The sequence below is a fragment of the Colletotrichum karsti genome, assembly GCF_011947395.1.
Source record: "Colletotrichum karsti strain CkLH20 chromosome Unknown Scaffold35, whole genome shotgun sequence".
Lineage (NCBI taxonomy): Eukaryota > Fungi > Ascomycota > Sordariomycetes > Glomerellales > Glomerellaceae > Colletotrichum > Colletotrichum karsti.
Genome location: NW_024065935.1, coordinates 50,043 through 75,378, shown reverse-complemented (window position 1 = coordinate 75,378; position 25,336 = coordinate 50,043). Strand labels below are relative to the sequence as shown.

Genomic DNA, 25,336 nt, shown 5'->3' with positions numbered 1-25,336 from the left:
ATTGGTACACTACTGCAACTCCTGGAACCAAAAGTCCCTATCTCAGTCAAGAGATCGACTCTTCAGAAACAACTCCGTAACCCGGATTCTGCGTGTTGCGATACTCTTTTCCCCAAAACTGACTTACATGCCGTAATATCACAGAAGCGTGGACATTCCCCTTCAATTTGGGAATAGCTTATCAGCCAATGAGAACCAAAGGACCAAATGCTTCAGGACCGAGGACTACAATGTCATCTCTTGCTCTCTGAATCTCTCCATCAGCTGTTGATAGACCGGAACTGAAAGCTGAGCCCAAACCAAGTTTCAACCCCAGAGGTTTCTGCATGCAACCCATACCCGCGCGGCATCGTCGAGCTAACCGAGACCAACGAGAGTATGTGAAGGGGCTCTGTGCCGCAAATTCAGACAGTAGCGTAATGCTCGTTGGGCGGGGTTAGAGCTGTTCCGCCTCCAACACATGAATTCCATAACAGCCACCAACAAAGACTCGCCGAATTAGTCGAGATCAACACACTTGATTAGGCAGGTGCAGCAAATCCTGCTTCAGCAAGGTGATTAGCTGGCTCTGAACCCCTCTACCCACAACCCATCGTTCTTCGCTCAGCTGTGCCCGGAAACAGTCTATCACTTTGCTGGAAACTGAATGTGCTTGGTTTGGGACTTTGGTTTATCAAGTTATCATTGATCTAAGTCGTTGGGCAAGAGGCTGTATGCCTAGCATTCGCCAAGAGATGCAGCCGCGGCATGTGTGACGAAAGAGTACACTGATTTACAGCCAAGAGCAGAACAAGCTCAAGCCTGACGTGAGATAAAGCAGCATACCCTTGAACGCGGCAAGATCCTGCCGAAGTTTGATAAGTCAGGCAGTTTCACCATTGGAACTTCAACGCTTGACTCTATCGCGGGGTCTTGAGGATGGTGTTATGCATCTTGAGCTTCGCACATGTAGGTTGCCTCTTAAGCGGAATATAGACTGAATACTGCGCGACGACGATGACGACGATGTCGAGAACGATATCAACAACAATAAGACAGATAATGAAGACAACAGTGATAATAATAAAAATAGCGATTGAAACAATGATAACAATAAGAACGACAAATCAGAGTGTTAATAGTGAAAACGGTACCAATAATAGGTTATTAACTTACCTTAGGATGGGTGTTATTTAGCTTCCACATAAGAGAATGCTTATCTGCTTATTAGCTATTGAATGATGGCCTGATATTGGCTAGATACTGCTAAAAGGTGGAGGCCATGTGTAATTGGTATTTGAGGTATGTCAAATTCCCCAAAGCTGGAAGAATAGGCAGGTTGCTTCTGCTGTGCCGTCTTGGCGCGTGAGATTACCGCTCTGAGACGGGGTGATCAGCGCGCGTTCCTCAAAAGTCCCGGCCCCCAATCAACTGTCCGTGAAGGTTTGGCTTTCAACGCAACATTCTTCACCGCCACCTGAGATAAGGAGAATGCCAGTACTTTTTACTGCTAGTTAGAAGCAGCCACAAAGCTGCCGAAGCCGTCTAGCTCTGCCGGCCCCGATATCGTCCCCAGTATGCCAATGTCACAGAATCAAAGACATCGAAATGATGGCTTGGCCAATATCGTCGACGTCTGAAGGCTCGGTGTTCCTGTCTTTGGAGTTTTGCGACACGATTCTATGCATTCTACCCCGCACTGTTTCCATCATCGCGCTTCTGTTCAGATATGTTCTACATCGTCTCATTGCTACACCGCGTGTTAAAGTTCCAAGCCGAAGGCTGTCTCAGTGCATCGCTCTAGACCGTGCAGTAGGTTCTCTCACTCTTCAGCTCACTATGGAAGCAATTCTGTTTAACAAGAGTCCAGGCTCTTCTGGGCTGCATAGCGGCGGTTCACCTGGCCTCACTTGTTGTCTACTGCACACAAGCTGCAAGCCTTAGTGGCCTGCAGGCAAAGACCACTCTGCCTGCTTGCGCAATTCAGTTCACTTGCGCGGTGGTCCTCCTTCGTTATTCGACTGAACGGACAATATCTCATCTCCTTGAGCTCATTCTTCTCGCATCTGCCATACTTGATGCCTTCAGACTCTCAACACTATGGACTCTGGCATCTCAACATGGCTTCGACTCCCCGAGAGTAGCCGTGGTGGCTCTTCAGACTACAAGCATTGCAATTTACGCCTTTGCTCTGGCTGTTATCTCTCGATCGAGCCCCGCAATCAAAGATGTAAGAGAACACGAACCAGAGACAGCACAAAGTCACACACAGGCCATTGCTCCTCCAGAGAAGGACGCCAGCTTCTTCAGTCTCATTTTCCTCGGCTGGTTGAACCCGCTGCTCTCAGCTGGCATGAAGCAAGAGATACTTCAAAGCGATATGCAGCGAATTGAAACCCATCCGACATCAACCTTCTTCCCTCCACCTGGGTTCGATGAGCATCGTAAAACAAGAAACGACCGTTCATTTTTGGCGCAAGTCATTCACGAGATCCCACTTCAAACCCACTTGCTGTTCCTGTGGGCTTTGGTGTTATCTGGGTGCACAGCTGCGACGACGCTATGTCAACCCATCATCATCAAAGCCCTAGTCTCGTTCCTTCAAAGCGATGATCACCTTTCAGTCGGTGCATGGCTAGTCGTAGTCTTATTTCTTGAGTAAGTACTATCACTTTGCTGGTGATGTGGTGAGGGTCGTTATCTGGATATAGCTGACACTTGTTCAAGCTTCACTCTACTCAATATCCTGGTTGCGCAGAGCACTCACGTAATGGACCAGATATCTTTCCGCATCAGGGCTTATCTCACATACCGCATTCACGCAAAATCCGTTGAGCCAATGGCCACGCAGGCCAGCGCCAGAGGAAGCGATTCGGAAAGTGCGAAAGTGACAGTCCTGGCGAGCGTGGATGTCACACAAGCTGTCTTCATACCCAGGGTCCTCGCCGAGACAACAACAAGCGTCATCATTGTTGGCGTTGGAGCCTACCTTCTGTACCAGGCCGTTGACCTTGTATTGATTGGACCTCTTCTCCTGGCACTTCTTAGCATCAGTATCCCGATATCACTGGGCAAAAGACTGACACGCAGTCAAAGACGTGCCCTCGAAGCTACGGAACGACGAATTCGGTCAGTAGGCCAGCTTGTGGAGAAGACAAGGAGTATTCGCATGGGTGGCATGGAGTCGATGGCCGAAAAGGAGGTGCTTGAGAATCGCGTGGTTGAAATTAAAGCCATGTCTCTTTACCGCAAGCTTCTCATCGTTGTTGTGTTCGCATGTGAGTTTCACAATTCTCCTAATGTACGCAAGTCAGACCAGCGTCGAGTTGCTGACACGGGTGCCGTCGACTACAGCGGATTCTGTCAATGGATTCTCTCTGCTCTTGACGTTTGGAGTTTATACCGCCGTGAACGGTACCGACTTGGAATACACAACTCTCTTTACGGCGCTTTCGGTCATCTCCATCATGCTCGGTCCTTTCCCTTCATTTATTCAGATGCTCCCAGCACTGTACGAGGGATTTGTGAGCTGGGGCCGCATTAGTGCCTACGTCAAACCAGACTCTGAGCAATCTGGGGATGCTCACCATCTGGAAAAAGCCGATAACCAAATATGTGGCCTCATTCATACCAGCTCGGATGATCTGAATGTTGCCACGTTTTGTGGTGCGAGTCTAGGCTGGGGCACTGAAAAGATACTCTTCGACGTCTCTCTCGATCTCAAAAAGGGCAGCGTCATTGGCGTTACTGGTTCTTCTGGCTGCGGCAAGTCGACACTACTGCGATCACTCATAGGAGAAGTCAACATTCTGTCAGGAACGATCCGGACGAGCACGCTTAGAACTGCCTTCTGCGACCAGACCCCTTATTTCCTGGCCAACCGCACCATTCGCCAGAACATCATCTTGGAGAGCCCGTTCGATGGGAAGTTGTACTCCGAGGTGCTACATTCCTGCTGTTTGATACCAGATATTTCCAAGTGGCCAAAAGGCGACGATACCGTTCTAGTTGATGCCGTTGGGACGTCTCTCAGCGGAGGTCAGAGAAAGAGACTGGCGTTAGCCAGGGCGCTGTATCACCGTAGCAGCCTCCTGATTCTCGACGACGTTTTCACGGGACTGGATTCGAGAACGATACGCGAGATGAAGGACGCATTGTTTGGCAAAGAAGGCTTCGTGACTAACAGAAGACAAGAGATGGCTGTGCTCATTGTAACGCCTCTGGAGACTTCCGTATTCCCGTCAAGCTTCCCTCACGAAACTTTCTCTGTAAAAGAGGGCAGATTGTTTCCTCATAGAACGGAGCCAATAACCGAGGAACATCCGGAGTTGGAAAAGTCGGAGTCAAAAGAATCTCCAGCTCAACCATCGCTCAAGATCGAACCGAATGAAAACTCAAGTGCGTCTCGGGCACAGGACAAAAATCGCAAGTCAGAATCCTCCAACGCAACCCCTAATGACCGCGCTCCAACAACTCCGGCCAAGAAACACGTGGCTTTGCGGGACCTCGCGACATACTTGAAATCATTCGGACTGTTCAATCTTATTATCTCTCTCTTAGCCACTTGTGGCGCATCTGGTATTAACAAAGCAAGCGGTAAGTCTGTTCTTTACTCCAGATATTTTGCAATGAGTTGTCTTTGAACATCCTGTTATCTAGCTTTTTTCTTGTCTTATTGGGCAGGGAGATATGAAGCAGGCGACTTTTCAAAAACACCGGAATTCTACATGGGCATGTACTCCCTGATAATTGGTTCGGGCTTTGTCTGTATCTTGGTAACTTGCGGGTAAGTGATGATCTTGGAGGACCGGAGTGTTGGAGTTGAACTTTCCAGCTGACTGCATATCGATTTTCCCAGATTCTTCTTTCTTCGAATGATTCCAAAGTCTGCTGTTTCTATCCATAAGGACATGTTGCATGTTTTAGTCAGGTAAGCCTGACATGTTTCACATCAGTGGTCTGAAAGTCCAACTAACATGAAGTCTTTGACAATAGCTCGCCAGCCAACTTTCTGGAGAGCAAAGGTCCCGAGACCTTGAACCGGTTTGTTATTTCTTGAGTCAAATAAACATTGCCCTGAAATAATACGATTGTCATCGATTGGGAAAGTAGGCTCATGTATTCCTAGGTTTACCAACGACGTCAATGTTCTCGATCTCGCCCTTCCTCTCGCGATTCTCAACTCAATATGGGGTAAGCACGCAATGACGTATGGACTTCACAGAAGTACTGACTCTTTCAAACTAGCTGTCGCTGCTGTTCTCGGATCTATGGGCGTACTGGCCGCCGGGTCGGTCTATACGCTGATCAGTCTAGCTATCTCCCTGGTCGTTCTCTATTTCATCCAGCGCCGGTACCTCGCCACCTCCTCACAACTCCGAACCCTTCAAATTGCTTCCCAGGCCCCCGTGATCGGGACGCTACGGGCAAGCTGCGACGGGCGTGCCACAATCCGAGCCTTCAACCTCCAGGATAGTGCATGCAGTACCCTCGTTGACCAGGTCTATCAAGCAAGCAAATCGGCTTATCTGTTCAAATCTCTTCAGGCGTGGCTGTTTCTGGTGATTGGCCTGCTAGCGGGTGGGGTTGCGGGAACGTTGGCTGCGCTTCTTGTAGGTCTGAAGTCGACGGTCAACGTCGGCTGGGCTGGGGTGGCTCTCGTGAACACCATTACTCTAGGCTCGGACTTGAAGATGCTTATGAATTGGTTGACCCTCTTGGAAGCACAATTGGGGGTTGTGCGGAGGATTCGAGAGTTCATTGCTACAACACCTACAGAGGGCGATGGGCACGCTGGTCGAGTCGAGGAACCACCACAAGGATGGCCTCGCAAGGGGAATGTGGTGCTTCACGGAGTCTGTGCGGCATATGAGTAAGTTCTTGAGTGAACTGGTATGGTCCACGATAACTTGAAGTTGCTGATAATTTTGAAGTGATCATCCAGTCTTGAGGAACGCTTCAGTGAATATCCGGGCAGGCGAAAAGGTTGCCGTGGTCGGGAGGACAGGCAGGTATGTTTTATTCCCCATGTACCAACCTCCAAACTTGAGGTGTACTGACCTTTTTTTCGAAGTGGAAAAAGCTCTCTCATTCAACTACTTTTCGGCCTTATCGAGAAAACCAGTGGGTTAGTTCAGGTCGATGACGTTGACTTGGACACTGTCTCGGTTCAGTCGCTTCGAAAGAGCTTTGCCGGAGTTCCTCAGTTCACGTTTTGCAACAGCCAAGCAAGCGTTAAGGCCAATATTGATCCCAACGACGAGCATTCACACGCTGATGTTGTCGAGATGATTCGCCTTGTATCTGCGGGGATTTCGGAGTACGGCGAGCCTGAAGCTGCTATCGATATTGATCAACTCTGGGAGTTGTCAAAGTTTTCATCTTCGGGATGGCAGCAGAGACTTGGAATCGCAAGAGCATTGCTCAGAAGTAGTGCGCTGTATGTGATGGACGAGCCGACAAGCGGGTAAGATGCGTTCCTCCCATCATCTTTCTGCTCTTGCTGACGTAGATTACCAACCAGCATGGATGGGAAAAACCATAAGGTCATGTTGAGCAACATGTTTCAGAGACGACCGGAAAGCACCTTCATCATCGTCACGCATCACAATGATGGACTAGACATATTCGACAAAGTTTTGACTGTACAAGAAGGAGACATTTTGACTTCTAAGAGCTAACTCGTAGCCCTGAACATTTTGTCGGATACATTCAGAATCTTTCTTGCAGTGGTCAAAGGCTAGCAGATGTTTATGCAGTGTTGGCTGCATTATGATCTCGCCATAGTTGTGCCTGCCTGATGGAGCTATCACTGAGCTACCCGACTTCATATCCGAGCCGATGATCTGGTAGGTTTTGGTATAGGTCGCAACTGCAACGACCAAACAGACGGAATATACAGTCAGCTTCTACGTGCAATGTAGCTCTCAAGGAACTTTTCTTGGGTGCCTCAAGGCTCAGATCTCGCTCTCCTTCTGTAGCGCTGGATTAAATACAAGACTGCTTTTCTTGTCACACAGTTGAGAACATCATCAGTTGGCACCTCCTGTTAGCAAGAGCCCATGGGCTTTAGGGGTCCGGCTTTCATGGAACCGTTTGCGGAAGTCGAGTTGTGACTATTCAATTCGTAATGGAGGCTTCAGGTAAGGTATATAATCTACCAATATGTCTTTTCAAAGTAATCTTATTGAGATGCGCCCACCACATTTGAGCTGCATGGAACCTTGACTGCTATTATTCTCTCTCTACTATTGTCGCAATTGTTGAATCTATCTCCATTGCCATCACTGGTGTCATTGCCGTTGCGAGCTTCATGTTCTTCGCTAATTATTCATTCTAGGTATTTGTCTTCCAAATGAAGAGGATGCATCTTGACACTTGGTCCAGCATCCGTTGTCAACCCGTTCAGTCCCCGTCCCGTCAGTTGATCATTAGACATGGATGCGCGGTGTTAATGCAGTTGTTTGAAATTGACTCACCTGTCAGCCTACTGTCAGAAATGCTTTACCGAGGCCAGCAGAGGAGACAACGATGACTGCATCCGGGGAAGAAGGGAATCTCACGTGCGATACCTTGAACGGACAAACAGTCTTCCCGCATCTCATGCACATCAACTTCAAGCCCGTGGTTCTGGCCCAACAACTCGACAGTCGCTAATCGCAACACGTTTGACCAACTCTTGGCCTCTTGTCGTGTCCAATGAGAAACGTAGCTACCCCAGAAACGATCAATTTAGCAACTTGAAGTCGCATTTGGATCTGCACGTCAAGTGGAAAATCTGGTGATTTGACCCCGTGATCCGCTCCTGGAGGTTTTGGAAGATCGTGTGCGACGCGCTCCAATGGGGGCCTCCTCTTACCAACGCTCAGACGCAAATGCACGAAGATTCTCTTCTTCTCACCAAGTGAAATGATCGACCCAGGGGTTTATCACAGCTTCGTCATTCCCATCGATCGTCTTGTTGCGTTTCGCGTTTCTCATCCTGGCTAGTCTCCCGTCTTGGTGTCTCGACTTCCCCGGCCAACTGCCTTTTTCGTGCGCGATCACGGACCTGTGATTTCTAATTATTGGTAACAACCCGATTTTCTGGTACCAAAGATCTGGATCGCACAGAAAAACGCCGCTCACGATGATTGTTGGCGAGTTTGACGCGATGTCGGACACCGAGGCCACCTGCGTCTCCATCTTGGGGATTTTCAGGAGTCCCACTTGGCGCTCGACGACCGCGGTCTCTGGGCGAGAGTTGCGTTTCAACTCGACTGAAAAATGTCACAAAGTGTCAAAGACGAAACCCCCCTCCATCCAAAATAAAAAAAATTCTGAGGCGGGGTAAAAGCGAAAACCAAATGCTCTACGACGATTTCGAATTGAGGCGTTTTTTTACTTGACATGCCACTGTTTCATTCTGGTTTCCATTTTTGCCGTCTTCCCCGGAGGACCATGACACCCATGGCAGGCTTGACGACCATGATCGACTTAAGATCTACAGCAACCGAGCAACTCCTGCACCTCGAGACTTTGATGTCTTCCACCGCGTCCTACCCGGCCCACACGATCACCAGCTGCCAATAACGTCAACATGCATTCGGAAGAGAGCTTTGGCATTCCAGAGGGCTCTACCGTTCTTGTGACGGGTGTGAATGGCTTCATCGGCTCCCATATCTGCAGTCAACTGCTGCAGTTGGGTTTCGATGTCCGCGGAACCGTCAGAGACGTGACAAAGTACGCTTGGGTCGAAGACTTGATGGAGAGGGAAAACACAAGGGGTTGCTTTACGCTGGTCTCTCTGCCAGACTTGGAAGAGGACGGCGCCTTTGATTCTCTCGTCGATGGTTAGTCTTGGTGTAAGTTGTTTCGAGTTTGGTTAATGATTTGATTTGTAGGCGTTTCTGCTGTTATCCATGTGGCTTCACCTGTTTCCTTGAGCCCCGATCCGGAAAGCGTCATTCCGAGCAGCATCAATGGAGCCTTGAACGCGCTCAAGGCCGCCAACAGATCGCCCAGCGTTAAGCGATTCGTTCTGACAAGTTCTTCTGTTGCAGCTGCTCTACCGAAGCCTGGTCAGAAGGGTGAAGAGGTGACAACGACAAGCTGGAACATTGAGTCGGTTGCGGTTGCGTGGGGAAAGCCTCATCCTCACCAGGCTTGGCATGTCTATGCAGCAAGCAAAATTGAGGCAGAGAGAGCGGTTTGGAAATTTTACAACCAAGACAAAAGCTGTCGCCCAGACTTGGTTGTCAACACAGGTACATATAATTCATAATTGAAGAACGCAAGAGACAGAAGCTGACCAGTCTTCAAGTGTTACCTAGCTGCAATTTTGGAAAGAGCTTGGACGTCATCAACCAAGGTCACCCTTCAACATCCTCATTCATTGAGAGTTTGTGGTACGGGATCAACATGGATCAACTGGCTTGCAGTCCTCCTCGTATGTTTGCCCCGTTAATTATCGTTAAAGATTGTGCTAACAGTCAACCCAGAGCACTTCGTTGATGTCGAGGACACGGCAAGACTTCATGTTGCCTGTGCTATCCTGCCCAATGTCCATGGTGAGAGGGTGTTTGCGTGGGCTGAACCATTCAACTTTGACGCTGTACTCGACATCCTCCGCAGCGAGTTTCCTAGCAAACATTTCGTGGAGAACTTCCACGGCTACCGCGACCTCTGCACCGCCGAGAAAGCCAAAACCAGAGCGGCTCAGATTTTGCGACTAATGGGGAAAGACGGATTCACTTCTTTGGAGGAGAGTGTTCTACTGAACATTGATGATCTGCCTTGAGAAGGCGACTTCGAACTTTGATCGCGGGGGTTTTCTTTAGGGGACTTTGGGGCCCAGTTCGGCAAGTCCAAGGGGACGAAGACGAGCAAGTTGACGACACTTGCTGAAGTTACGGGAACGGCACTTTCATTCACCCTTACATATTTTCCAACTATTTTACACGAGAAACGAAATCTCACAAACATGAACTCAACGCATGAGTTGGCCTGAGCGCCATACTGATGCAGGGTGCGGATAGAAGCCGCCATCAGGTGGAGGAACAGGGTCAACTCTCCACTCCTTAGCCAAGGCTCAAGGCCTGAATATACGTCATTGGAAACATCCACGGGTCGTGCCGCTGAACTGTCATCTGATCTACCGAAAGTAACATTGAACAGTAACATTGAATTATGCCATTCCTAAGTTGTGCTATGGAACAGCTCCACCATTTGGACAGTAAGATGCCTCCTCGCCATTATGAGCGCTCCCATCGCAAGCTGGGGCGTCCAATGTTGCCATCCATCTTCACGAAGGTTTTATTCACCCTTCCAGCTTGAGACATGAATCATGACTCTAGAATCTTGACTTCCAAGGCTGGGCCTCATTCTTAAATAATATTCGACGAGAATGGTCCCAGTGGCGATTCATGAACTCTTACTGAGACCACACCTGCAGTCCGAGGGCTGGGTTGTCGGTAGACTGACGGGCAGTGGTGCAGGAGTCGCCGGCACCAAGAGGCACACAGATAGAGCCGTATACGCAGAACAGCAGCCACTTGTTGGAAGTGTTCTGGACAGAGACGGTCGTGTCGTCCATGGTCATGACGCCGTAAGAAGGGGAGGTGGCCGTGTAGGTGTTTCCGTTTTGTGTGAAGCTGACGCTGTCGACAGTACCGCAACCGGGGCAGCCGGCATCACGGGAACACTCGGCCGCAAGTGCAGCGGGAATGAGAGGCAGAAGGAATGCGGCGAACTTCATGTTGATTCTGGACAACGAATGGACGTGGTGAACGAAAGTCAATATGTAAGCGAGGCTGGGTTTGCTACTAGGGACTGGGATGGTGTCACAAAGGAGGAAGGTTGAGACTTGAGAGGGATTATTTCTGAGTTTATATCCTCTCCAGTCTGCTCACAATGCACCACAGCGCCCTAAAAACAGGTACGCAGTAACATCACGCCCTAAAGATTCCATGATCTTACGATAAATAGTATTGCAGCTCTCGTGATAGTCAACTTTGCCAATCTCCACTGCGCCTCTTTATGGTCAGACTTGCATGAGACTCCATCACCAAGTGGCATCGATATGCACGAACAACACCATCTATCTGAGTTCATCTCGGCTTAGACGTTCCGAAAAGGCAGTCGGGTTTCTCGCGCGGCAATGCGCGGTAGTATAGATGCAACGCAATCCCCGCTTTCGATCGCCATTTTAAATCAGGCCACTGACTCGATCTAGAAACTCTGCCGACGGGTCCCCGGACTTGAGTTTGTACTGGACTTTGTAAGATGTTGTTAATAAGTAAATGAGGTCGCGATCGGCAGATTTCTCTTGTGTATAAACCTGTTTTCATCTAAGTATTGAATGGTTCGTCGGTCGTCAGCGATTGAAGGTTGTACTCCGCCGCGGTTGTTCCCCCCCTGTTTCTACCACTCGCTATCTTTATGGTTGCCTTCTATCCGCAGTCACTATCCAAGCATTCAACCCGGAATAATGGCCGCTGGGTAGTGAATTCAGGCTTGAAACTGTCTCGCCATCTGAGTACCGGTCAACTGTTGCCAAAAGCTCTTCTGGTTGCTCAAACGCCCCGCAGACGCCGGAAATATCATAATATGCTGTCAACAATACGAGCCATTCGTACCGCCCGTGAAAGACCGAAGCATGACCACTTCTCAATTGTGATTAGTGATCTGCAGGGTTTTGTATGGGACCACTCCAACCCCGCGGGCAATAAGCCATGTTGGTTGTAGTTCTTTTGTAAGTAACCCGGCACATGCCTGGGCTGCTCTTCAAGGGGAGCCGTAAATGATTACTGTAGTTAGATAGATAGGAAAAAGTCTCCATAGACCAGATGCCACCTACCTGAAAGATAATAAGTGATATCATGAGAATACCACGCAAGTCCTTGGCAACCCTCTTATAACTGGATGTACACCCCTCCACGGTTATTATTCCTGGTCGAATACTTCAGGAGTAATACCGGATATTAAGGAGAACACTAGAGCTAGTAGCAGCAAGGATAGGACTAGAGGTAGCGAGAAGTAGTTGCAAGGGAAAAATAACCGTGGAGGACTGTACCTACATCATTGGACGCCAATCCTATCTTTTCTCCGGATTGGAACTCAGTACGGACAACAGCACACTTTAGTTATGCAACTAAGCCGGCCATTGTACACAAATTTGTCAGTAGACCGCTCATCGATTCATGATACCCCTGAACGAAGACTGATCAACGATGGCAACATACTACAGTCTTTGCTTTTGACACAGACAACGAACGGTCGATGGTTTTGAAGATCTTGATTATGGAAACTGAAATTGCTACCGGCTCCTTTCCTCAAAACAAATCGATATGAGGCTCTGTAGCGACAAAACTCTTTTATGCTAATGTTTTCTTCGTTTTCCTTTCTGTCTTTTGATGCAGAGTAGGAACAAAATTGGTAAGATTATATTTCTTCTCATGAAATAGACATCAACCGTAAGGAGCCCCCCACGAAGGCTGATTGACTATGCAGTGACTTTTGCTGGTTGTGTATTTTCGGCAATAGATTCCACAGCCAATCGATATATAACATTGCGCAGTATACGTTTATGAGATCTAGTACTGGCTAAAGTACCCTCATACTGTGGCTTATCTGTGGCTACCTCGCGCCGTATGAGTCTAGGGCGCAGCAATGGCAGCATGGAAGCCTGTCAAGAAACAAGACTCGTGAATATTGAACGTTCAATGGGTCCCCACTCGGTATGGCGAGATGTGGAGTCGAGCGAAAGGAAATAATAAGGGTGGCTGCATTATATTGCGCGGTGTCTTGCAATGGTATGAAGTCTAAGACGAAAACTCAAATCACGCCCTTAATGTATGCAGTCACATAACATCCTTCGTGAACACTCTCCATTGAAATAAATCTTATCGTGCGCCCGTAAGACGAGCATTGGGTCTTAGCTCTCTTCCTTACACTCCAAACCACTCTCTTCAGATCGCACGATGAACTCTGAATCACCGGCTGATAAGCCTGACGAACCAGAGAAATGTTCTGGCTCCGGGGCAAACCAGATCCTCACAGGCCAAGATTCGATTATTGGCGGTGCAATGCAACGCTTGCCACCGCTTCACGACCTTGATGATTTGGAGCTTCAGCGAATAAGCCAGCTTTGCCTACCGAGCTGGGACTCGCGAAAGCGCTGGCGGGACATTTCCCATGCCGTGCGTCCCGAGAGACCAGAGTACTCTTTCTTGTTGAGAATTCCACAGAGCGAAGCCTGGAATCAAGCTTTGCGACAAATACAAGCTGGATACTTCGAGGGACGAAGATTCGAACATACCCTGACAACTGTTACGCCATCAATACACAAACCCATCTTTGGAGCCATCTCTATGATTCTCTACGACAATCAACTCCGGCAGACACGTCCTATCACCAACGCTCTAGACGGAAAGCCATTTTGCGCTGTCAAGTCGAAACAGGAAGCTGATGAGTACCTGTGTGTAGTTCATTATCGGCTCAAATTCATCGATGGCACTCTTATCAGCTTTTACGATCTCGGCAAGATCGTTCTGGAACACATGCTTTACGTGGACTACTGTATTGGAACATCTTCTCTGCGGCCCAGCTTTCCTTGGTCTTATTATTGGCCTTTCTGGCTGGTACTATGTAGTGCGGTATCGGACTACTCAGCGTGCTGCGCCTATACGACGCCCCCCAAAGCCCTGACGGAGCTACTCGCACATCATCTTCAGTTTCTACACCAACTTGCAGCCTCTCTTTCTTGTTGGACTTCCGCGACATACGAATACGATCTTGCACTTATGTTGCATCACTATTGGACGCACCTGAAGGCGACATCAGTATGTCACTTTTGGCATGGGGCAACAGGATACACTGGCATCATGACTGAGCTCGTTGCCGAGGTGCCCATCGTTGGAACCGAGAGATTGGGTCGAAAGTTGTCGGTGGATTATCACGAAAACATCAAAAAGTTTGTAAGATGTGAAAGCGATAGGAAGATCATGATGAAGAAGGTCGAGAACATTGCCGCTGAGTTCGGCGTCGTTCTCGGTATCAAGAATACCCGTGGCTTGGGCACGCCCATGCTTGAAATTTACTGCAAAGATGGGTTGTCTAGGCAAATGTGACTAGGGAGTGACGTAGGACCCGATTTCACGGTGTGATCGATAATTCTCGTCATCCAAGTCTGTCAAATTCTACCTGTCGGCGGCATATCACTGAGAGCATGGACACTGTGAGGCAGGGCAGTTAAAGGATTTCACTTTATGTATAGTCTTGATAGTGTACAGGTTGGCTAGTCATCCATGTCGTCAACGCTCTAGGTCTCCAAGTCCCACTTCGGGGTTGCAGTCGCTCAAAAGTCAATCTAGTCTGTACGCAGGGTTGAATCAAGCATTTAGCAGCGTACTCAGACACCGGCGCATGAGGTATACTCCTTGACGGCAACGGAGGTACTTTTTCTCAGTTAGCTATTGAGCCATGTGCTTATGTAGGAATTCAACACTTACCACGCGGTTATGCATGCGGCGTCCTTGGCACATCCATTGATACAGGCAACTTGATCCGCAGCTGCCTTCGTCTCGCAGGCAGCAATATCACCACCCTTTCCGCCCTTTCCGTCGCCGTCCTTTGCGTCTACGGGCATGGCAGTAGCGTAGGACGCAGCGAGCAAAGTGATGATGGTTGAGAAACGCATTGTGATTCTTTGATTTCGAACGTGAATGTAATGTGTGGAGGTTGTTGGGTTGGGTTTATCTGGTTTGGTTGGATTTGTCTGGTTTTAAATGTAGATAGAAGTCTGTAGATGTTTGATTGATTGTGCGTTGAGCTTGATTGCCGGAGAGGATTGGGTGGGATTATCAGGATCATTATATACACGATTTCGAGGCTTCCTCCACCAGTCGACCTCCATTTCCATTCACTTCCGCGAATACGATAACGTTTCGTCATGAGATAAATTACCGTACAGCCCGGCGGCCACGCGCATAGGCCACGATGACCCGAATGACGGGGCTCCCGCTGTCAATCTCGGGGACGTCAGGGGATGACGTCTTTTGACGCTGTGCAGGTCTCGCAACTGCTTTCCCAATTAGGCTTGCGAGAGAGGAGACAGTAAAGCCTATTCCAGAGAACCCGTCCTGTCCGCCGTTGATGGGTGCCTTGTCATGAATGGCATTTCTCTAGTGTGCATCTGGCTTCTTCCACCAACGTAAAGATCGGACGAAGATGTCGTCTCTTGGTCAAATGCAGGGTCTTGGACGTTTACCGGTAGGCATGCCTCGCTTACTATCAGAGGTCAGTCAGGCGTCGGCAGTTGCTACTTTAGACGAGACGTCGAATGGGCGATCGCCAACGGGGATGTGTTTTCTAGATATTCGGGGCTTTTCCCAAGGGACCACACAACCATAATGCCTCGGACCACTTACGCGATGTCCTCACAAACACGTGAAGTATGCCGATGCCGCCCGGACCATTACATCAGTGCGGCCTCCCGAACGATGCTCCACGACTTCCCTAGAAGGTTCGAACGGCGCTCGATTTGGAAAGAGACTCGTAGGTCATGCCCAATGGGTCGTCAATCGGGATGAGTTGTGATGAGAACTGCCACATCATGTTTGCATATGACCACATGTTGTCTCCACTCGTCAGCCTTACTTTTGATACACGCGATATCCGGGGATCTGGTACCGTGGATTCACGTAACCGTCCTCAGGAGTGTTCGGATGGTGAGGTCACATCAAGAGATATCCAGGGCAGTTATTATTCTGATGGTATCAGTTGTTTCCGCGATCGAACAGTCGTTCATCTTCGAACTATCTTCAAGTCCTCAGGTACGTCATCTTCTCGATCGAGGCGAATTTCCACGGGGCCGGTCCCACCCGGCTCCGTCGGCATGACGCCCCGACGTCTCACGATCAATGCTCCGCTGCGCAGCAACCGAGCCTCGGCAGCTTCGGTGGAATTGGAACTCAACTTTCTGTTGATCGTGCCTGGTTGTGGATCGGCTATGATAGGCGGAGTTAGGCTGTGCCAATCATGTGGAATCAGTGACGAAACCAACATGAGTTATCTGGGTACGGATTACTGAGGTAAGATGCACATGAACGATCCTGAAGCTGGCATCCCTTGCCTGGTCTACGTTGATAACCAGCAAAGAGTCAAGTCCTGTTCACCGGAACGTACGCTTCGCCAACAACGGTAAGCTTAAGGGGGCTTTCCAAGTCGTTCATGTTCTAGCCCTTGAGCCCCGCAGCTTGTCCAAATCTTGAATATCAGTTAACGAGGGGACTTGCGGGGAAACTCTTGATGTGCGGGATGCGTGCATGGGTGCGGAAACGATGCACAGAGGAACTCAACGCTCCTCACCACCAATCCGATGACGATGCAGAGGGGCAACCGGAAAGCCTGAACGTGTGACTTATTCATGTTTTTGCATCACCGAAATTCGCGAAGATTCGTAGACTTGTCGTAAATCGTACCGCGGTCTGCGAGTGTCCAATACTGCCTCGATTCGCCGTTCATTCCGAAAGAGGAATGGCGAGTGAGCAGTGATCACGCCAATTAGAGATGTCCCTGCATAATGGTATAGCCCGACCAAGATAACCTTAAATTGAACCACATCGGATCAACCGCGGCTCAAGCCATAAATCCGATCCTTATCAGCGTGACGCCAGCTATGTTGCTCTAATGTGAAGAAGGCTTCAATGTCTCTGCAATGTCTCTTACCGGATTGTTAACTTGTTTGTCTGTTTTCTTCTCGTGGCGGTCGATCAACAGGCAGTAGTAAAGTCCCTGGCCCGTTGGTGCCTTCATCCAGCTGCGCCCAGTTGTATGATGCACAGAGTCTCGGCTCCGAAGGTTCTAATATCATCAGATCACCGCGCTTTACGTTCATCCGAAAATGTTGATTACCCGTGAAATAGGAAATCCGGTCATCAAATCGCTGGCTCGGAGTTCCGAATGTCCTGAGAGGACGGGACTCCGGCGGTGTAGCACAGGCTTGGAGCTATTCTGGACAACACCCATGTGTTGATTGATTCGACGGAAAAGACAAAACAATGATTGCTTTGCGTTCTTCATCTTTGCGAATACGCCTCAGTGCGTCGACCTTTGCCGTACAACTTGATCGCTGGATTCGGTCACACGCTGCTACCAAGTCTTTCGCGGGCTGGTCTAGAATCGAACTCCAGAGTCGGGATTTGACAAATAATTTGCACGTCATTTTTTGAAATACAGATTACGTGATAAGCAAGATACTCATACCGGTGTCGCCGACGGGCGATGCCGACGTTTCTTATCAACCGGCCGGTTTTCGGTGGGTCACTCGGTCTCGCAAACCGGCGCAATTGGTCCGAAACTCGGTGATGTGGAGCTCATTCCCGGCTCGCGCTTTGTCGGAGACCGGCTTACGCATTCGTCGAATTGCATGAGCACCATCTTTACGCTAAGGGCAGTCTACGAACTCAGAGATCAAAACTGTTAGCGCGTTGCAGAAAAATATGTCGTGTCTGGTAAGAACACACTAACGTCTTCAATCCTGCAACATGTAGTGCTTCATTCCATGATCATAGTAGACCACACTTGACCATACCATCATTGATGTTTGCGGTGAAGTTGAAGACTGCATTTCTAACTTATCAACTTCAGCATGGAGTCGAACAGTAACTTCACTGAAGAGAACGCCTCCAGAAACGTCGACGACAGTTTGTCTGCCAACCTCTTCTCATGTCAGCCATGTCGGGCAAGAAAGCTGAAATGCGATCGCGTACGGCCTTGTTGCAGCCGCTGCGTGAGGCTTGGGGACGACTGCGAATATCCCCAAGCAAGAAGAGCCAATGTTGGCAGAAGAAAAAGAGTTCATGAGCTTGAAACAAAACTCGGTGCGTTGCAGCAATCTGGCCTTACAATGTGGCGAATACTATCAGTTTCAATATGAGAAGTCTACGAGGAGTCTGTCGGAAACCGCCGTAGCTGATGGTTCTCAGATCAACTCGAGCGACTGGCGGGAGCAGAAGGCTCCAAGAAGGCAGAGGAACCGGTGCTTCAAGATGCTTTTCAACAAGCTGCCAACGCAGTGCTACTTAGCTCAGAACCTTTGGCGACAACTGCCTCCTCAGGAACGACCCCTAGTCAGCATCAGCCGCAAGAGGATGCTTCATTTTCAGAACTAATATCTCTTGGGTTGTTCGAACAACAACCTTCGTCCGAACTCATGCTTTTCTTGTACGTCGATGTTTTCTAAAGTATTGATTTGGGCTTATGGCTGATTCAAACAGAACAAAGTCGTACTTCGACAAGTGGCATTTTGCTGCTCCTGTTCTTCATCGGGCGCGGTACATGATGTCGCTATTCCTCCCGACTCACATGCGCCCACCTTTGTGCCTCCAGTACATCGTCATGGCACTCGGTGCCGACATCATCAGAACTCATCGGGAGCTGGCAATCCCATTCTACCATCGTGCCAGAACATACATTCAAGCAGATGAGATGAGAGTGAGTAACTTGGATGTATCCCCCCAGCTTCTGCTGACAGTCCGTCTAGGGAGAAGGCCAGCACTTCGCCACAATTGCACACGTACAAGCTTGGAATCTCATTGCAAACTTTGAGGGTCAGCAACTTCATTTTGCGCAAGCATCCATGAGCCTCTGCAAAGCCATCAGAATAGCACAAATGTTAGGGCTGCATCGTGTCGATGCCGAAGCCGTCGACGTGATCCCTTTACTGTCGCCGCCATCAGACTGGTCAGAGTCAGAAGAACGGCGGAGAACCTGGTGGGTGATATACTGTTCTGATCGACTCGTCTGCGGCAGCACAGGTTGGCCGGCCATCATTGACGAACAAGACGTAATGCCACCCTCGTACGCCTCCCTACAGATTTTGACTTGTTGTAGATTCTCACCCGACTTCCTGCTTCCGAAAAAGCGTACGAGACAGGCACCGAAGAGGCCACCAGTCCACTGACGAGTGTATTGCATCAAGAAGGGGAGAACTTCTCTTCTCTTGCAGGACGCGTTCTAGCAGCCTCTTTGTTCTACCAAGCTTTTCAACATTCAAACCGGGCCTCTGCAGATGAAGATGTGCAAAATACCAAGTCCAGCCTTCATTGGAAACGCCATCGTGAGATCGATAACGACCTAGCTGCTCTTCTCCACTGTCTTCCAGAGGACTTGATGCTTCCCGGGAGGATACACTGTCCAAGCGCAACATTCGTCAACATAATTATACACACCGCAGTCATCTGCCTCCACCGGGCAGCGTTATCGAGAATACGAACACTAGATCTACCACAACACATGTCCCAGCAAAGCAGCGCACGATTGGTAACGGCGGCTGAGGAGATGGTTAACATATTCCGGATGATGTCGGACATCAATCAAAAACTCAGGAACCCGATGTTGACGTTCTCGGTGTACATGGCATCACTCGTGTTTCTCGATCAACCGAAGTCGGCCGAACCGGACTACCAACGGCAAGACAACTTGGACTTCATACTTCGGCTCATGATACTCGCGGCGAAAACATCCGGTAACCTGATCACAAAATCCATGGCTATTCAGCTCGCTATGGATATGAGAAGACTCGGTCTAGACTCGGCTGCAGTAGACAAGGTTGGTGGCTTGTCTCTGAAATGTGCATCCTTATCTAATATGGAACATAGGCTTTCGAACTACCCATTGAGAGAAGCACCGTACCAATCCTGGCCAAGGGGGATTCAAACTCGTCCAACTTCCTGTTCCAGCACGACTCACAAGAACACGGGTAGCTCACAAGACGCGCCACAGTGACCAACATGGCTATTCTCTACATAGATTAATACGATAGACGTATGGAAAAGCCGAACGATGAAATTTGGCTTTCCGGATAATCAAGCACATTGCTTTGGAACATAATGATGAAAGTGTCAAGTTGTAAGAACTTTGCTCGTTCTCCAACATTACTGGTTTCACTTAGGGAGGGGGTATCGCAAAATAGCACAAAACTGTGCCGTTATATGAATGATGATTATGTGTGTAAAGAGAGATTCCACGAGACCGTTAGTGGTATCAGATATCGGTACAAGTTGGCGGAGATTACGGTGCCTCCGATTGCCTTGTCTCCCGCCCTGAGGTTACGCCTCCGTGGTGTGTTGGGAAGTGGCTCCGGCAGACTTGCTTGATTCGATTCTATTTTATGGCTTTGCTACAAAGTAAAGAAGGTTTCTATACTATGAAATCAACTTTTTGAAGGCCATTGTTACCTTGCTTTTGCCTCCTTTCGTGACCTGAGGTTTAATAAGCTCTTCTCTGGCACCTGCTCCACCATCATCTTGAGGTCGAGGTCGGCTCACGGACTCTATGTGTACGTGTGCCATCAAATGCTTGCGACCACCCTCGACTTGTCGGAGTTCCAGATCCACTCTGACTTTATGATGCTTCAGAACAATCTCGCTCCCGGCCGGCGAAGGATCAAACAAGCGTTGAAGTCTATCGAAACTCAATACTCCGCCGATTTCATCTCCCCGTTCGTGTGATCGTTGAAAGCTCGGATCTTCAGAAATGATCTCTTTAGCTTGATACCCAAATTTCAGCTGCTGCGCCGATCCGATCATGACGAGAACTTTAGGAGCTTCCTCCTCCGTGTTCGAGTATATCAGCCCTGCGGAAAGAGACTCTGCGCCCTTGGACAATCTGAATGCCAGAGGACGCTTCTTGAATGATTGAACCATTGTAAAGAGATTACCCAGAGGTTGGTAGTTCACACCAATCTCCTTGGGGTTTTGGACGAATCCTAACAGGCTGTATTTAGCCTTGAACGGTGCTCTGCGAATATGGATGATATGCTGTAAGAACACGCCATCTGCGTCCGAGATCCCGTTCAATTTCTGCCTGACGAAGATCGTCTGCTGCTCGCCCCGGGCTCGGACCTTGGTAAACTGTCCCACCCTAACCCGTGCAAATTGTTGGTCAGTGAGGAATCCTTTCTTGAGATATATGCCTAGAAAGCATGAATCTTCAAAATCTGGTGCTGGGCAGTTAAGAGCCGCGACGGTGAAACCTTTCTCGTCGTTGGAAATATGAAGGTCAATGCGCAGGCCGCGGTTGGTCATGCTGTAAGGAGGCCGAAGTGCCCAGCCTTGGTAAGACATGATGTTATTGGCGTGTGCAAATTGACGGGGCGACGTAGCCAATAGACCGTAAGATTCGTCGGCAGGCGCAGAGGGATCAACCCACGCAAAGATGGAGTGGTCGTCTGATTGCTTCATGATCTCCTCTTGAAGACGAAGAAATGCTTTGTTGCCCTCGCCATAAAGCATGGGCATGTTGACGTCAAACAGACCCATCAAGCAGTATGCCATATCTTCCGGGCGAGTAGTATTCCTGTAAGCGGCCCAAGACATCCTCTTCGCCACGCTCGCGGCCTGAAGGGACTTTGTTCCGTTGAGAATATCCTCATCTATGCCAGTGATGAGAGATAGAGGTCGGCAGAGACTCGATTTCTCCCCAATGTTGACCCCATCCTCTGAGAAGAAGATGACGTTGGCAGGTGCAAGGAGTTCCTGTAAAGTCCAACCACGAGTAAACCATCTGCATCCACCAAATTGATCATCGGCCGTGGCTGTGTCGGCATCTGAAGATACGCCTGACATGTATGCATAACAGACTTCGGACCCTTTGTACCAGTCGAACATCGAGTTGATAGCCTCGGATAGTTCTGCACTACTGCTCTTGTCGATGCAGCAGGAATCAATCCAGAGGTAATCCAGCCCGTCAGCGATGGTTCTGATACAGCTGAAGCGGATCTTGTCAAAGGAGCTTTTTGACGCTGCGGAATTGTTCCTGATGTCGGCGTAAACTACCTCATCAGAGCCCCAGGTATGCGAAAGAATGGCGTAAGGCGGAATTTGATCCGGCATAAAGTCGACAAGTTCGAGACATGACTTGTCTGAGTAGATCGTGGAGGCTTTGATCAGGCGCATTTTGGTGTACAGTGATCGCCTGTCAGCATTCTATCTGGTTGTTTCCGGAATGACAGGATTTTGAGCGACCGTTGACACATGTGCCTCGTCTCGCCCTTGGACAGGACTTTGTGCCATTTAAAAGTTGAACTGGTCTCACCTTTCCGCCACCCCCAGGTATCTCTTCAATTGGTGGTGTAGTGTCCGCCCCGATCATCGCCGTTCCTATGATATTGAGGTAACATCGCAGCTCAAAGGCACGAATGAGGGGGGCAGATTCCCAACTTATGACTTGGGCCTTGAAGCTTAGCGTAGGGAGAGTGAGACCTTGTGTAATCGAACAGGCGGCATGATGCATCATCCTGAAGACAAATCAGAGACGCAGTCACGGCAGGGATGTCTATTCCCGGTTACAGCTGACCGCCAACACCTCGTGTGGGAGACACAAGCCGCCCTGATTGTAGGGCTGTGCCGCAAGGATATCTCGCTTCGGAGCTTGAGCTCATGAGTTGGTGTTGGCCAAGACGACCTAGCGCCGAACAGGCTGGTCTCATTCGCCATAATGTTACGGTTCTGCCTGGATTGCGGGTTCAGCTTTTGCTGTGCCACGTTGGTGTAAAATTTCAGCTCAGGGAACACGATCCCATACATAAAAGACGAGCCAACACATTCACAAGGTGTTTCTTAGAGGAGCATCGACAATTTTGACTCATAAACTGGCGAGTACTTATTGTCAACGAACCCGTCACTAGCTCGCATTCGAGTACAGTAGCAATTACAATCATCTTTCGAGATACCATACACAAAACACCATGGCCCAACCGCAACCAGTCTCCGTGGTGGATACCCCCGATGCCGCCATTCAGCAGCCGTCGCCGGCGCATGACCGCGACCCGATTCTCGCCGCACAGAACTCCGGTCCGGCGCCTATCACCGAATTGCCAACAAATTTGAACAACTCTGGGTAAGAACATGCTCGAACAGTGCCTTAGCCAATTACATCCCCAACTCATACCGCGATAGGCCCACCACAGCAACATCTCACCCAGTGAACGAGAAGGGCGGTGATCCGAACATGATGGCACCCCCAATGATCCAAGGCGTCACACCCTTACATATGCTGGGAGACTCGCCGCAATGGATCGATTGTCCCTTTTGCATGAAGCGAACGTTGACGACAATCAACACTGAGGGTACCGGCATGCAAATGTGAGTTATCCGCAGCCAGATCCACATTGTTCATGTGCTGACAGAAAACCCAAGGGTTGCTGGTGCGTTGTGCTGCCTTTTCTGCATTTGCCTTACTTGCGTACCATGCATTGCAGGTTGGTGTGAGGACACTCACTTCTCTTGCTCCAACTGCCACAAGAGGGTCGCAACGCGGCCATACGACGGTCCCATCCAAGTTTACGGCCCTCAAGGCCCAATGTACCCAGTAGTGCCGTCTCAGTATGAGCCCACAGCACCACCAGTTCCTGAGCAACAAAGCCCTCCGATGTACAAGTAACTCGGAATGAAGTTCGAGGAGATTGAAAGATAATATGTATCATCTTGTGTTCAGGGCGTTTGGTCCAGGGCAGGCGTTGAGAGCAGGTTCTTCTTAGATATCCCTCAAAGCCACAGCGTTTAGTGTTTATTTGTAGTTCGTTGTTACGATGTGGGCGCACTAGTTACATGGATATCAGTGACTATTAATGATAATGTTCTCCAATTCAGACGATAAAGTTGTCTTGAGTCTGGGAAATCATCGTCGGGTTAATTTGGGAAATTGATAGGCTCTGGCATTGGTCGAGACTGTCATACACCTCAGAGCAATCATGGACGATACATTCGACCCTTTGTTTAGATAACACTCGCGTATTAACACGCAGTTTCAAGTTTTGAAGAGTTGCTGTCTCCAACTGGAAACAAAAAAAGCCTTTTTTGAGGGTTAAGCTTCGCGTCGCCGGGGAAGACGATCTCAGCATGATGATCGCGCGAACTACCTCGGAAAGGGAATATTTTATTTACAGAATTAATTCAGATCCGTTCCTACCCTTTACCTTTTATCGCCGACGTCGTTTGATGGATGTTGTAGATTTATTCAGGATCAATCTAGGTGTCTCTATATTTGCACTTTCCGTGGACGGTGGCTCAAGAAAGCAAGTCCCCTCTCAAAGCGTTGAACAGCCATCCGAGTAGGCTTCTACGGAAGAATCATCGCAGCGAGAAACGTGCTTGCGATATCCTCCCATCACAAAGCAAATCCAATTAATAAGCTTCTCTATTCAACATCTCCTGAGAACTACAGCATAGGGCGCCACAGCTACTAGATATCTCACCTCACGCCCTTCCCTCTGTTACCTCTCTTACCTTCCTTCCCCGTCCTTCGATTATTCATGTCATATTAGCCTGGTACTGAGAGATATCGAATTTTGACATTCATAGATCTTTCAGTTCCCCGAGTACTTGCTTCATTCACAGTGTTACTGATCTACTATGAAAGTCTTAAGGCAAATGTTTAAATATCTTGAAGTTTATGTTAACTGGAAGAAACACAATCAAATTTCATATTCAAGTTAAAGAGACAAGCCGAATGATTAAACGTACTTCCTTTCGCAAACTGTTTCCGGCTTTCTTCACAGCCTTAAGAGCTCAACATACATGCCCATAGTCTGACCTCAAGTACCTAGATTATCGTAAACAAGCAGCTTTCTTTGTCATCTTTCCTGCGGAAAAGATGGTCTTCGGAAAACTCTGAACATTCATAAAGTAGTGCAGGCGTGTCCCATCTTTACCTTCCAGCCACGTCAAGTTCAATTCGAAAGCCCTTCAGAGCAAGGTGTGCCACACATTCACCACGAAAAGGGACTTTAGATGCTGTTTAAAACGTTGAAACATCAAACTTTAGTGTACGACGTATGGGTGGAAGAAGAGTGAACCCAGTCTCGTTTTGGACTTTCAAACAACAAGAAGACAGCTCATTATGAGGACATAAGCATACCAGATGCCCACACAGACGGCTTCGTATAATCTTGAGAACGTAGACATACAAAAAACCTACAATACCAATATTTCGTGGATTCCCAAGCCGCGCAGCATTGAAACCGCCGAAAACAAACAAGAAATCCCAGCTCATGGATCTCTTGCATAGCAAAGACACCAAATACCCACGAGCCCGTACCTCAGCTTCGCCACAGACTTCACCACCGCTCACCATTTTTACCACCATCCCCGAATTATCTCTGATCTATTGGATCACGCCGAAGTTCCAACGCCATCTTTCTCTATAGTTCGGATCTCAATGTACGCCGTCCAGTCCTTCGAATTCTCATTATCAAAACAACCTTACCCAGTCACCTGACACCATGTTCCCACTGCTGTCGGTCACAGTTCGCTCGCTCCGCTGTACCGGAGGGAGGCCATGAGTCCATGAGCGCGTTATAAAACTACGGTCATAC

At 49.0% G+C, this 25,336-nt stretch overlaps 7 protein-coding genes across 7 annotated transcripts; 4 read left to right on the top strand and 3 right to left on the bottom strand.

Moving 5' to 3' along the window:
- Positions 1 to 2,749: 2,749 nt before the first annotated feature.
- On the top strand, positions 2,750 to 6,659 carry CkaCkLH20_09628 (uncharacterized protein; the record flags this gene model as incomplete). Its single annotated transcript, XM_038892343.1, has 7 exons — positions 2,750 to 3,257; positions 3,334 to 4,003; positions 5,108 to 5,172; positions 5,227 to 5,851; positions 5,913 to 5,990; positions 6,053 to 6,445; positions 6,503 to 6,659. The coding sequence occupies 7 exons, from the start codon at positions 2,750 to 2,752 to the stop codon at positions 6,657 to 6,659; spliced, it is 2,496 nt and encodes an 831-aa protein (XP_038742226.1).
- A 1,898-nt stretch (positions 6,660 to 8,557) lies between these two features.
- On the top strand, positions 8,558 to 9,757 carry CkaCkLH20_09627 (NAD dependent epimerase/dehydratase; the record flags this gene model as incomplete). The annotated part of the gene is made up of 4 exons (XM_038892342.1): positions 8,558 to 8,810; positions 8,862 to 9,224; positions 9,281 to 9,406; positions 9,459 to 9,757. 4 exons carry the CDS (start codon positions 8,558 to 8,560, stop codon positions 9,755 to 9,757), a joined length of 1,041 nt encoding a protein of 346 aa, XP_038742225.1.
- A 633-nt stretch (positions 9,758 to 10,390) lies between these two features.
- CkaCkLH20_09626 (uncharacterized protein) lies at positions 10,391 to 10,714 on the bottom strand (the record flags this gene model as incomplete). Its single annotated transcript, XM_038892341.1, has 1 exon — positions 10,391 to 10,714. The coding sequence occupies one exon, from the start codon at positions 10,712 to 10,714 to the stop codon at positions 10,391 to 10,393; it is 324 nt and encodes a 107-aa protein (XP_038742224.1).
- Positions 10,715 to 14,368: 3,654 nt separating this feature from the next.
- CkaCkLH20_09625 (uncharacterized protein) lies at positions 14,369 to 14,656 on the bottom strand (the record flags this gene model as incomplete). The annotated part of the gene is made up of 2 exons (XM_038892340.1): positions 14,369 to 14,414; positions 14,469 to 14,656. The coding sequence occupies 2 exons, from the start codon at positions 14,654 to 14,656 to the stop codon at positions 14,369 to 14,371; spliced, it is 234 nt and encodes a 77-aa protein (XP_038742223.1).
- A 4,598-nt stretch (positions 14,657 to 19,254) lies between these two features.
- CkaCkLH20_09624 (uncharacterized protein) lies at positions 19,255 to 19,724 on the top strand (the record flags this gene model as incomplete). Its single annotated transcript, XM_038892339.1, has 2 exons — positions 19,255 to 19,569; positions 19,620 to 19,724. The coding sequence occupies 2 exons, from the start codon at positions 19,255 to 19,257 to the stop codon at positions 19,722 to 19,724; spliced, it is 420 nt and encodes a 139-aa protein (XP_038742222.1).
- A 441-nt stretch (positions 19,725 to 20,165) lies between these two features.
- On the bottom strand, positions 20,166 to 21,917 carry CkaCkLH20_09623 (uncharacterized protein; the record flags this gene model as incomplete). The annotated part of the gene is made up of 1 exon (XM_038892338.1): positions 20,166 to 21,917. One exon carries the CDS (start codon positions 21,915 to 21,917, stop codon positions 20,166 to 20,168), a length of 1,752 nt encoding a protein of 583 aa, XP_038742221.1.
- A 791-nt stretch (positions 21,918 to 22,708) lies between these two features.
- On the top strand, positions 22,709 to 23,403 carry CkaCkLH20_09622 (uncharacterized protein; the record flags this gene model as incomplete). The annotated part of the gene is made up of 4 exons (XM_038892337.1): positions 22,709 to 22,860; positions 22,920 to 23,105; positions 23,160 to 23,167; positions 23,222 to 23,403. 4 exons carry the CDS (start codon positions 22,709 to 22,711, stop codon positions 23,401 to 23,403), a joined length of 528 nt encoding a protein of 175 aa, XP_038742220.1.
- Positions 23,404 to 25,336: the final 1,933 nt, after the last annotated feature.